This window comes from Mytilus californianus, unplaced genomic scaffold (assembly GCF_021869535.1).
Source record: "Mytilus californianus isolate M0D057914Y unplaced genomic scaffold, xbMytCali1.0.p SCAF_6, whole genome shotgun sequence".
NCBI lineage: Eukaryota > Metazoa > Mollusca > Bivalvia > Mytilida > Mytilidae > Mytilus > Mytilus californianus.
In genome coordinates, this window is record NW_026262712.1 from 101,834,159 (window position 1) to 101,847,732 (window position 13,574).

At 32.7% G+C, this 13,574-nt stretch overlaps 1 protein-coding gene across 1 annotated transcript; it reads left to right on the forward strand.

The window, feature by feature from the left end:
• Nucleotides 1–2,919: 2,919 nt before the first annotated feature.
• On the forward strand, nucleotides 2,920–12,130 carry LOC127706698 (guanylate cyclase 2G-like). Its single transcript, XM_052211356.1, has 4 exons — nucleotides 2,920–3,422; nucleotides 4,916–5,025; nucleotides 7,280–7,414; nucleotides 11,889–12,130. Exons 1-4 carry the CDS (start codon nucleotides 3,199–3,201, stop codon nucleotides 12,128–12,130), a joined length of 711 nt encoding a protein of 236 aa, XP_052067316.1. The 5' UTR covers nucleotides 2,920–3,198.
• Nucleotides 12,131–13,574: the final 1,444 nt, after the last annotated feature.

Here is a 13,574-nt window from a genome sequence, read left to right on the forward strand (position 1 = left end):
ATAAATCTGCTATTAAAGGGGCGCAGTTAGTGCCCATAGGAATACCTACTACCTGACGATACACTTTATCGCCGAAACGTACATATATGTTATCTAGGAGAAAATTTAAAGCTTAAATCATATCCTCACATTTCCGGTAAGTGTATCTAGCATACTTTCCTTTTTCGTCACAGAAAAAGGCTTTAAACGAGTTACAGCAAATAAATTTACAATGAGATTTTTCGAAAGTCCATTTTATTAAATATGAAAAATTTTTCTTTATTAGATTGTGTGGAAGTGTAGTGTAGAGAGTATAAAAATCATAACTGTCAACAGAACCAAAAGGACCATCAAAAGCATGTATTTTATCTAAAACCTCTAAAGAATTTTTAACACCCCAAAAATAATTAATACCATTATTTTCATAAGCTTTATTACAAAAGTTAATAACCAGTTCTTTGATAGTAGTAAGGGAGGTAGTACTGATATATTAGTAGTAGAACACTTACTAGATGCGGAGATGAAACGGAATTTAAATGGTTTTTTGTGTAATTTCGGTAACCAGTACATGGTAGGGACTTTCAAATGTTCGGAAGAGGCTTTAAGCTGGGTAGTGGCAGTGATATGCTTGTTAACGATTTGACTCTCAGTGGTGCGTACGGACCTGAATGTAGAGGAATTGATAATTTCGTTTTGAAGAACTTCCGTGTAGTATATGCGTCATACTACCACTACATTATTGGCTACCTTGTCTGCCGATACGAACACAAACCGCTCTGCGAGTACTTGGAGTTTATTTTTTATTCTAGAAATGGGAATATCATGGACCCTATTATTAATTTCAGAATTGTTTTGTCTTCAATTGAAGTGCAGCGGACATAGAACAATGCTACAAGAAAAAGAAAGAAATAAACCGTTGAAAAACATCAATAATGATGGAAATGGATAAATTTAGTGTTCAAAGTTTAACTCAATATCACTGTCATCTATTTCGGATATTGTGACTTTCTACGGACGTGACTGTGTATTAGAAATTGTCCAATGAACCCACACCATTTCGATAGCAGTGATCTTACTTTCTTATATGATTTCAGTTCGAAATTTAAATCTTGATAAAGATTTTTTGTCCTGAAGAAAAAATCTTAACTTAAATCTATTAAAAAACTTTTGGATCTCGATATTTTAGATTTTTATCGGGACAGTTGTCAGCTATTTTGCTTTTAAGAAACTCAACAATAATTGGAGTAAAAAAACTTCATATAAAAACATTAAACTAACAATTGTAGTTTTACAAGATAAACGTGTGTATTAAGAAAATGTTGATAGCGAACGACACTGTTAATTTACATGAAATTATTAAGATTGATTGATTGTTGTTTGCTTAAAGTCAAGTGGCTGCTAAGAACAGTAACGATCTATATTGACAATACTTGACAGCATATTGACCTCTAGATGTCATTGAGTTTTTTTCTTCACATATACAAGGCGTATTCTCCACATATACAAGGCGTATTCTCCACATATACAAGGCTTATTCTCCACATATACAAGGCGTATTCTTCACATATACTAGGCGTATTCTCCAAATATACTAGGCGTATTCTCCACATATACAAGCGTATTCTCCACATATACAGGGCGTATTCTCCACATATACAAGGCGTATTCTCCACATATACAGGCGTATTCTCCACATATACAGGCGTATTCTCCACATATACAAGGCGTATTCTCCACATATACAAGGCGCATTCTCCAAATATACTAGGCGTATTCTCCACATATACAAGGCGTATTCTCCACATATACAAGGCGTATTCTCCACATATACAGGCGTATTTTCCTCATATCCGTGGTATTGCTATTGTTATAAACACTAAAAGTAAAAAACTGAAAAAAGTTAGAAAAACCGTAGCTTTATGTTCTTAGTATTAAAATCTAAGAAAATTAAATCTTTTATAGATAAAAAATCAAATTTTCTTAGATTACATTTAAGTGGATAAAAAAAAACCAAATATGTTTTAAGATTATTAATTTAATAAAAATAGATACCAGTCAAATAAAGAAAGGCTGTGCAACTTGAAAAGGAACAAAATATTTATCAATTTCCTTAAACTAATCAGAAAATTTTAAATTACAACGACGAGTGTGTTCCAATTTGAAAACCTATCTCACATTTGGAGACAAATTAACCAAACATGATATTGTTTATGCTGGACTTTTCCACCAAGGTGCAAAATGCCTGTTCTGGCAAAAATGTATAGAACAAAAAAAGTTGCATCACATATTTTCCTATTAAACTGATTATGTTATACATATAGGATGTATTAAGGATATTTTAAACAAATAACGAAATTTGACAACTATGTATGCGTAATTAGAATATTGAGTGTCGATGTAACGGATTTGATTTCAAATTCTTAAAAAAAGACAGATTGTTTTCTTTGCGATTCAAATGGTATCGAAATGACATTTCTTTTATCATTCCTTTTTAATGGAACTCTTTCAACCATTTTAAAACAGGTAAATTTATTTGAGTATCTTATGTAATATTCAGTTTGATGTTATATCAGTAAACTCCCATGGTATATTGAAATTGTTGAAACCTTAAGAATTGATGTCATTTTAGCACTCTGGATTTAACCAAATATAAGGTTAGAATAGTAATTAGTTAGATTTCTGTAAGAACTCAACTTTAAAATTGACTAAGAGATTAAGTGCTTGTGCTATAGAGATCAAATGACAATGTTGACTTTTACAATTTGTTGGAATGTGTTTTTGGTTGTTTGTTCCCTGTACGATTGTTTACATTTAAATAAGTCTATTTGAACAGGAAAGTCATTTACGTAAAATGTTTTCATTGATGATCCATCATTGAGATTGGTGATTAACAAAGAAGTCAGATTTAGAATTGAAATTTATCAATTAATATTATGGGGATCGTATGTTTAATGTCCATTGAAGATACACTTTATGATTAGAGATAATTATCCTGATGAAAATTTACGGAAAATTTAATAATACTTGTTAAAGAATTCTGACAGTGCTCTCTGCTAGCAGGATAACCTATACTGCGACTTAAGGATGGCGTTTTTTCAGTGCAATTGTTTCCGAATTGAACTTCACCTTTGACTGATTGAAACATATTGTGAAGTTTAATAGTGCCAAAAAGAGAAATTTCAATAATTATAATGGCATATAACTTGATAATTTGAAGATATGAGGAACGCACAAAACATGTTGATTAACGGATTATTTTCACGTCTTTTATTAATTTTTATTGGACCGACTGTGATAAATACAACACAAATGGTATGGATGGCACCATATAGTCTAATACCTGGGTCCAGTCTTCTAGTCAACGCTTCTACCTCCTTGCCAGCATTGTCACTGGCTTTACAGAAAATCTACAACCAAGGAATACTACCAAATAATTCCATAAGGTAAATCAATTTCTTCATTATGTCATAGCAAAATAAAATGACAAGTAAGTGTAAATTATTTTCTACAGTTTACATCAAGTATGTTGGCTATTCCTGTAGTTGTATTTGTATAAAAAGTTTACTTGAGATTAGACAATCGCAAAACTAGACACAAAGATACAAGTCAGTAAGAAAAAAACCTATAAATTAAAATATAATGAGCTTTATTACTATGTTTATAATTCCGTTGAAACAATTCTTAGACTTCTTAGACGTATAGTCTGCAAATAAAAAAACTTCAATTAATTTTTGTTACATGGTTGTTGAAATGTAGTTTACTGTTCTTAGAGTACTGGAGGAGTTTGATTGTTTTATCTCAATGAACATTTTTTGTGTCGCATTAAAAATGTTTTTTCGTCACCACAAGTATGATAAACCATACAAGCTTGAACTAGTACTGACTTTATTTGATCTTTATCCTTTGCTAAGCTGATGTAAAGTTTTTTCATATAAGAAGTGGCCTGTCTAAATTTTCCCGTGCGACCATGTGATCTTTGCTACGAGGGTGTGTACATTTGGTTATATTAATGCATAACTGGCAACGTCCATTTGATACTTAGACGTTAAACCCGACACTGAACTAAAGAACTGTAATAAGAAAGCGTTCTTATTTGTGTTGAAATGAAGATTTAAATAAAAAAAAAACAATTATTTTTATTATACATCTCTCAAAAATTGAATGCAGTCAATAAAGTCAAGAAAGAATTGTTACTTGTTAACGTTGTCTTATCAAGAATGGTAAACAGCACTGTATAACGAATATTTTACGTAGTGAAAAAAGGAGCTGTGGCATGATTGCCAATGAGACAACTATCCACCACAGTTCCAATGAAATGAATATGAGCAATTATAGGTCACCGTACGGCCTTCAGCAATGAGAAAACCCCCATGAAAAAATATGAAACAATGCAATCGAGAAAACAAACGACCTTATTTATGACAAAACAATTTACGAAAAACAAAAATGACAGTCTTGGACCAACGAAAACCACTGAACTACAGGCTCCTGACTTGGGACAGGCACACAAATAATTTGGCTTGTTAAACATGTTTGTGAGCGTTCAACCCTCTTTCTAACATGGGACAGTGGCGTAACAGTACAACATAGAACCAAACTGTAAAAATCGGTAACAATTATCTTAACCCAAACGATCGGTAAGAAGGAAAACGACTAACATAAAACAAACGACACAAAGCACCGATATTAGACTACTGGCAGTTACTGAAACTAATTCAAAGCCAATAAGAACTAATAAATAAATCATGTTCTCCCTTACTACAAAAAATCTACATAAGAATCATGCAAAAGCCAAAGTTTGTGATACACTTCAGGAATTCTTCAAATGGTATTTTTTTTTCAATCAGTTGCAAAATAGGTGTAGCTGAAAAGAATAAGTCTTATTTTCCATCTTCCCTGAAATAATCGTATTTATTAATTTTGATACATTTTTAAGTGTGACCTATCTGGACTCTGGATGTAACAGCAAACAGAGTATCGGGATCCTGACTGATTATCTGGTACAACACCATGTTGACGTCATTATAGGACCACCATGTACTGAAGGTAAAATGTTAATTATAAAATGCTACCCATTAGATGGATAAAAAGGAGACGGAACATATACAAAATGAAAACAACGTTATAAATTTCATGCGTCCGAAGCGCCTTCATCAGGAAAGCTCAAAACCGAATATTTGAAAGCCAAGGATGTTTAAAAATCGAAACAGTTGAAGAACTAAATTACCAAAATGGACCTAAAAAATAGCCACATCCATCTAAGGTCAACTTTGCTTGAGGAAGTTGAAACCTTAGTTTCTAATAATTCAGTATCGAAGTACTGATTACTGAGCTGACGAAAACCTCGGTGAATTAAAGTCCACCAGCAGAGGTATCGACCCAGTGCTGTAAAAAATAAAAACAACACGTTATAAATTTCATGCCTCCGAAGCGCTTTTCTGGATTTACCTTCAAAGGGGACTTAAAAAACTCACGAGTCGAAGAGAAACTGACACAGTCATGGCACAAAAACGTAAGACGACGAAAACTCAACAGTCTAAAAAATACAGAATAGAATAATAAATAATAATGGTGGAAAGAAGAACTTAATATGAGAAAATTACTCTTTAATATGAAAATGGACGAGCAAAAGTTAATAACGTTCATTCGATATAACATTACACTTCCATTGTTATTGGTTTCAACAACTCCATCAAGACACAAATAGAAAGTACTTGCATATCAAACATCTTAATAAATAACATAAGCTATCGCATGATGGACAGTCGCTTTAACTTGGAAATGTTTGAGATACTATAAATTCAGAAATTAATGCAAATCTTTGTCCTCTGGGAAATATGTGAAATCTTATTAATGAGTTATATAATAATTATGAAAGAAAATTACTACCGAAATTGTGACTGCGAGTTTTATTATTCAGCTTGAAACTTACGCAATGTTCGCATTAATAAAAACATAGCAATAATTTCTGAAACAACGTAGATTAATGATTAATGTTGATTAAAAATTTAATAACATCTGGTTGCATTTTTCGATCCAACAATAAAAATATTCATCATACATATTTAAAGGAAGATCCTCTTTCAAACTCGTATCTCATTTGCATCCTTTATGAAACATACAGTGTCAAGTTCGTGTAATACGATGGTTAGATCAGTGTTGTTAATTATTATAGCACCTTGTATACATTTTAATATTTACTCGATCACTTATAGAAAGTCTTTAAAAGGGGATTATGTGCTGGTGCCAATGAGTTTTTAATGTTTTAATGGGTTTTTAATTCATTTACTAATATAAAAAATAGAGAGATGTTGGGAGATTGCTACTGAGACAAATTTCCACCAGATACCAAGTGACGTAGCTTGAGACACTTATAAATGAGCAAACCCATACAGTATTGTAGACTAATGATAAGAGCAGTCTCGTCTCTAATTCATTTACTAATATAAAAAAATAGAGAGATGTTGGGAGATTGCTACTGAGACAAATTTCCACCAGATACAAAGTGACGTAGCTTGAGACACTTATAAATGAGCAAACCCATACAGTATTGTAGACTAATGACAAGAACAGTCTCTAATTCAATATTTAATGTCGAGCTATTCCTCAACTTTTCCTGAACATTTATAAGCTTTTGATATTTCTTTAAAATTTGAACGATTAGATAGTGAACGTGTAAGATTAAAAAAAAAAAAAAAAACATTTTAAATTTGGGCAATATGTAATAGTTATAGAATAACTAATCGAAGAATTCAAATAGAGAAAAATATTCAACGAGTGACCGAACAACACATTAATTCACGAATGCGCGTAGCGCATGAGTTAATTATCAGTGTTGTTCGGTCACGAGTTGAATATTTTTCGATATTTGAATTTTTTGATTAGTTATTCTTTTTATTTCATTGGCAAGTGGCTTTTTTTAATGAAATTAATGTAGAAAATGTAAGGAACTATATCTTTTTTCTACGCATTCACAATTTGTTTTGATCCGACGTTATCGACGTCTTGACAACGCCTATTGTTGTATGACGTCAGAGAGTGAAATAACCACGTTTATTTCACATGTGAAATTATCGGTTTTTATTTGACTGGGAAATCAATGTAATTCAATGCTACCAATGTAATAATAGTAAATAACCATTGCACAGTGGTTTATATTTTTAAAAATAAATTAAGAAACAGACATTACAGATACATAAAAATTCATAATTATCTTTACGCATTCCTGCCATGTCTTCTTGTTGCTATATTAAGATATCTTGGAAGTTTTTTGAATTATGCTTCAAATTGAATGTTCCAGCAATGATCCCTATCGCCGAACTAGCATCCTACAGAGATATACCTGTGTTTAGTTGGTTAGCAAACGAAGAAAGCCTGGATGATAAAACTAAAGTGACCACCCTAGTCCGTGTTATTTATCCGCTCTCTCAACTAGGTAAATTTAATTAATACTGATCCATTTATATAACATTCAACTACTTTCTTCCAAATTCTGTTCCAAACGTTGATGTCGGAAAATTTGAGTTTAACCAGACTATCAATGATCTGCCATCATCACCAAGTATTAAAACAAGTTTTAACATTTGACATAAGGCATCCACTGACAAGGTTCCTGATTTGAGACATATAGTTTGGCAGGGTTGAAACAGTTACTCGAAATTATTAGACAAACGGAAGGTTACCAAAAGATACCAAAGGGACAATCAAACTCACAAATCAAAAATTGACAATGCCATGCCGACAACAAAAATAGCATTAAAGACAAACAACAGTACATTAAACACAACATAAAACACCGAAGACTGAGCAACACGAACCCTATCAAAAAAAAACCGAGGGAGATCTCCGTTGCTCCTGAAGGGTAAACAGATCCTGCTACACATGTGACACCTGTCGAATTGTTCGTGTAAGTACAAACCAGGTAATAAGTATAAAATCGGAATGTCAAATTCGGGGAAAAGAGGATGGACTGTGGTTATAACAATTGAAACATATTCGTCGTCATCTGTGAAATCGTTATTCCATAACGGTTATCCATCTCATGATGGCGTTCGTAAAATTTTCGATCGGATAATTTCAATTTCACTATTGGAACTCTTGCAGTTTTGAAATTTTCCTTGTAAGCAGCAACCGTCTATCAAGGAAATCATGATAGAAAAAAGAAGCTCTTGATATCGTATCAACTGGGAGATATATACTTCATATGCATACGCTGATGCTGGAATGTTGCTACATAGAAATCGAACGTTCAAAATTGGGAAGCGAAAATCATATATTTTGTAACTGCATCTGCTGTATCTTTTGTTTAATTGGATAGCTATATGTTTAACATAGTCAACAAATCGTGAATTATTTAGTGAGAGGACATCATCTTAATAGCGGAACGAGAAGTTAAAAGATAATACTAGCTTCTTTTCATTTTTCCTAAAAAGTTCAATCTGAAGTCTGGTCATATGAACTAAAGGAGCAAGTCGACAAGGAGAGGAACACAGTTGGTTCCCATGGCTATTGTAACAAATATGTTGTCGATCAAGAAGTCAAGCATCTTGACAATGTAAATTTCAGATAATGTTTTGTTCGAATCCGAGTGATTTTTTTTTACAAAAGACTTCAGTCAATCATTCCGTCAAATAAAATTAGATTTACTTGACCTGATGAGTATAAATTGCATATTTCGAAAAAAAATAGGATCGTTTTACTTATGTAGAACATATCTTCAAAATATCTATAGGCTTTGTTCAATAAAAGGCAACGGTAGATTATTCTGATTCTATAATCTCGCAAATATGTTCTCAATATAGAAATGAAGTGAAAACACCTAAAGCAATCTTGCATCTATCCAGTGGTATTTGTTGGGGTTTTATTCGGTAAGTTAATTGCTTGTTATTCATAATACTAAGGAAATGAATCTAAGAAAAAACGTAAGTACTCACGGAATAGCTATCTCCAAAACGAAAATGAATAATATCAAGCAAAAGACTGATGGTCTTATCAGTTTTCTTTGTATGTCTAGTAATGTATTTTGTAAGTTTTATTACTGAAAATAAGAAAATTAAAGTGACTAGTCAGATGTATCGACTAGACTTGACATTATATTGCATAGGGAATATGATGTGGATTTCTTGATTCACATGCTGAATTTTAGTTGCGCAATTCTATAAAGAATATCGATACAGTTTTAGTTTTACGAAGGTTATTCTTTGTTTATCATGAATTTAATATATATTTCATATCCTCAATAAGATATTATGGTAAGCTTTCATAAGAATATATGATTTTCGTATCAATGACTACATTAGTTTGCTGAAGGGATTAGTATGAAACTATAAGCGGCTTATTACCTATCAAACAAGTCATTGCTCAGAGAAATGTCGTGATATAAAATCTGTGTAATTTTGTTTTTCGTTTTGAAAAAAAAAAACAACAACATAAAGATATTTAGTTTAAATGCAATAATTCTTATTCCATAATCTTTTTGTTAATTTGTAACATTCCTAAAATTAGATTTTTAGAAAATAAATTATTGAATTCTTCATTAAACATTTAAAGTTTTTTTTTTCAGTTGCATGTGTAAAATATTATCAATGTTGCAATTTACATATGTTCCTAATGTCGTTACTACAATCCCATTTTCCCGAATGTGACATATCAAGTTAGACTTATAACCGGGTTTGTACCAACATGAGCAAAACGGGTGCCACATGTTGAGCAGGATGTGCTTACCCTTTCGGAGCACCTGAGATTACCACAGTTTTTGGTGGGGTTCTTTAGTTATTTATGTTGTGTTTTGTGTACTTTTGGTTGTCTATTTGTCTTTGTCTTTTTCTTTTTTAGCAATATCGTTGTCAGTTTATTTTCGACTTTTGAGTTTGAATGTCCCTCTGGTATCATTCACCTGTCTTACATCCTTTAACTTTACTTTCCGCTATATAGATGATGTTCTCTCACTAAATAATTCAAAATTTGGTGACTATGTTGAACGCATCTATCCCATTGAACTTGAGATAAAGGATACAACAGATACAATTATATCTGCCTCATATCTTGACTTACACCTAGAAATTGACAATGAGGGTCGGTTGAAAACAATACTTTACGACAAAAAAGATGATTGCAGCTTTCCAATTGTGAACTTTCTATTTCTATATAGCTACATTCCAGCAGTGCCTGCATACGGAGTATATATCTCCCTATTGATAAGATATTCCCGGGCTTGTATTTCCTATCATGATTTCCCATGATAGAGGGTTGCTGCTCACAAGGAAGCTATTAAACCAAGAGTTCCAAATTGTGAAGTTGAAATCATCCCTTCGGAAATTTTACGGACGCCATTACAAGTTGTTGACCGTTATGGAATATCGGTTTTACAGATGATAGCGGATATGTTCCTAATGTCGTAACTAAAATCCCGTCCCCTTATCACGAATGTTACCTACCGAATTATACTTATTACCGGGTGGGTTTGTAATAACATGAGAAACATGACGGGTGCCAAATGTGGAGCAGGATCTGCTTACCCTTCCGAAGCACCTGAGATCACCCCCATTTTGGTGGAGTTCGTATTGCTCAGTCTTTAGTTTTCTATGTTGTGTTTTGTGTACTATTGTTTGTCTGTTGGTCTTTTTCTTTTTTAGCCATGGTGATGTTAGTTTATTTTCGACTTATCAGGTTAAATGTTCCTCTGGTATCTTTCGCCTCTATTTTACATCGAAAAGATCTAATTCATAATATAAATATGTATTCAGCAACACTTCGATTTTTTTTAATTTTCAAGTAAGTTTTGTGAACTGTGGTTTATTTTTATCAATAGTACCGCTTAAGTCGACGCTAGGGGCCGTCTTGACCTTGTTGTAGGGTATGAATGATTCGTTCATTGTTGAAGACCCTACATCAACTGTCAAGATGAAGAACAGGAATAAAAGCCCTGTTCATTGATAATTTTTCATTTTTTCTATGTATTGTGTGCGATTTTGTCCTATGTACATTTTCTCCATATCCTTTTATTTTCTATTGAGTCTAGAGTTTGTCTCTAGTGCTGTGTGCAAGCAGTAGAACGTTTCCCCGTGCTTGAGGTGTATGCTCTTATAATATTTACAGTTATGGTGTGCTTGTTCATGTGAGAATTTATCATATTAATACACCGTCAAAATTTCATGTTTGGCTATTTAGTATTTTCTTAATTTCTTCAAAATACTGGTCTGGTCATCTGTTTTGTATTTTGCCCTTTCATACTATTTTAAACTGCTAGGTTTTCTTACATATATTTCGATGTGCCCCATGCTGTCTATCATTTGTTGTTTAGTTTTATATGTATTGTCTATCATTTGTTGTTTCCAATGTATTGGTCTTTTGTTGGGCAATGTATGACAAATATATGCTGAAAAACCTCGCCCGTAATTATAAATTATGTAATTCATTGACCGCTCCCGACATGTGTAACTTCAAAGTATATTTTAGCGGCGATCGATGTCTTTCAAAATTACTGCACTTTTCTTGTATCCCTGGTGCTTTCGACTGGAGAACCGTCGTACACAAGCATCGCACAAGTTGGCACTCCGAGGCGAGTGGGGAGCAAGAAGGTGAACTGTGGTTTATTTTTATCAATAGTACCGCTTAGGGGCCGTCTTGACCATGGTGTAGGGTATGAATAATTCGTTCATTGTTGAAGACCCTACATCAACTGTCAAGATGAAGAACAGGAATAAAAGCCCTGTTCATTGATAATTTTTTTATTTTTTCTATGTGTTGTGTGCGATTTTGTCCCATGTACATTTACTCCATATCCTTTTATTTTCTATTTATTAAAAAAATCATGTATACTATTGAACAGCGGTATACTAATGTTGCTTTTATTAATTCATTTGTAATTAATTTTGCACTGGCAAAACTTATTTGAATATTATTTGCAGGTGGCATTGGCATATTGTTTTTCAGTGGACTCAACTGGTTCCGTTTGGTTATGATATCGACTGCAGCGCCAGAAAGTATTGCATATGCAAATTCACTAGAAGCAGCTGTACAATCTTTCTCTGTCATTGGTTTTAATCTAGTTCATCATTACAGTCAGGTCAGCACCAACATCAGTGGAACATCCCTAGATGAAATGTTTAATGCTATCAAATATGAAGGCAGAAGTAGGTACCAGTTGTGATTTGTGTAAGTCTAGTCCCAAACTTTTACAAAAGGGAAACGCACAAATATTGTTAAAAAATGTGGTCTACAAAAACCAAGCGTCACAAGATCGTTTGTAACATTGAAGCCTATAATGGGGTTCAAATAATAACTTGTAGAAAATATCCAACAAATTAAGTCATGCATGATGACGAGAAATAAAAAAATCGAACACCGAACGCACATCGCCGTTAATGAATTAATTTCAGTAGTACTGAAGAGACATTACTTAGACTTAGTACCATTTATGTTCTTAAAGCCGAAAATAAATTGTGAAACACTCAGGGTATAAGCTAGTGCTTGGTGAATTTGCTGCACTCAATCTTTAGACTCAGTGTTTTTATGGATTGTTGTTTATCTGTCTGTCTTATTTCTTTTTGTCCAGAATATTTTATTGGACGGAACATTTTAGATTGCCCCTGTTATTTTTTCCCATTATTTTAGTTTTAGACCGACCGATCAAATTGTGATGAACCTGTTAGACCTTTAGTAGTACTAACTAACTTATGCAAAATACAAACTGAGTAGGCTGATTGTGTGGCATTGTTTTTATCGTCCTGTCATGGATTTCTCTGTGAAGGACATAACCTCTTAAGACACAAAAAAAATATTCTTTATATGTATAAACAAGAAAACAATATAGATCTAAGCCCATGTATAGATTAAGGAAAAAGTTATATCCGTAAAGTACAAACTCGATTAAGTTACAGATCAGTCGACTATACTTGTAAAATCATTTCTAGTCTATATGGGAGATGAGATATTTATGCCTTTTATGTTTAATACTTTTCAAAGAAAAGCATATATATGACAGAAGCTAGAAGGAAAGGATTGAGAAGACACTTTTTCATTTACCGTGATCACATTTTACAGACTCTATCTGAACTTGAAACAATTAAGTGACCTATCAATTCAAAAAGACTTTTTTAACATATTGCTTAGCGTACAGTTCGGATGAAACTGTAATTTTCCTTATATTCATTTATATGCACTGCTTATATTAATACTAGTTCTGTATTTATGCTTTACAGCTTCTTTTGCACAGAAAGAAAGTAAATAAAACGAACTGATGGGCAAGGTCAACCTGATAATTGTTTACTCCTTTGCCTGTCAGGATATGAATTATCAATGTACTTCAATTGATTTATCATTTGCCGTTTGATGCATTCTAAGATTTGTAAATTAAAGTATTGCTTAAGATCCCTCAACCTAAAGTTGACCTTAAGCAGTCCTGGATAAAATTTTAAATGGTGCGTCGCATATGTTTCTTCTTTTTATTTACCTTGTTTGCTATTATTGCAAATTCTTGAATATAATGCATTACCGACGTAAGGTGCCTATTTATTACTTTAAAAAAAACGACAAGTTTTGGCAGAATTTCTTAATTTTTATCTCTAGCAATCTTGTTTTGAACAGAGATCAGC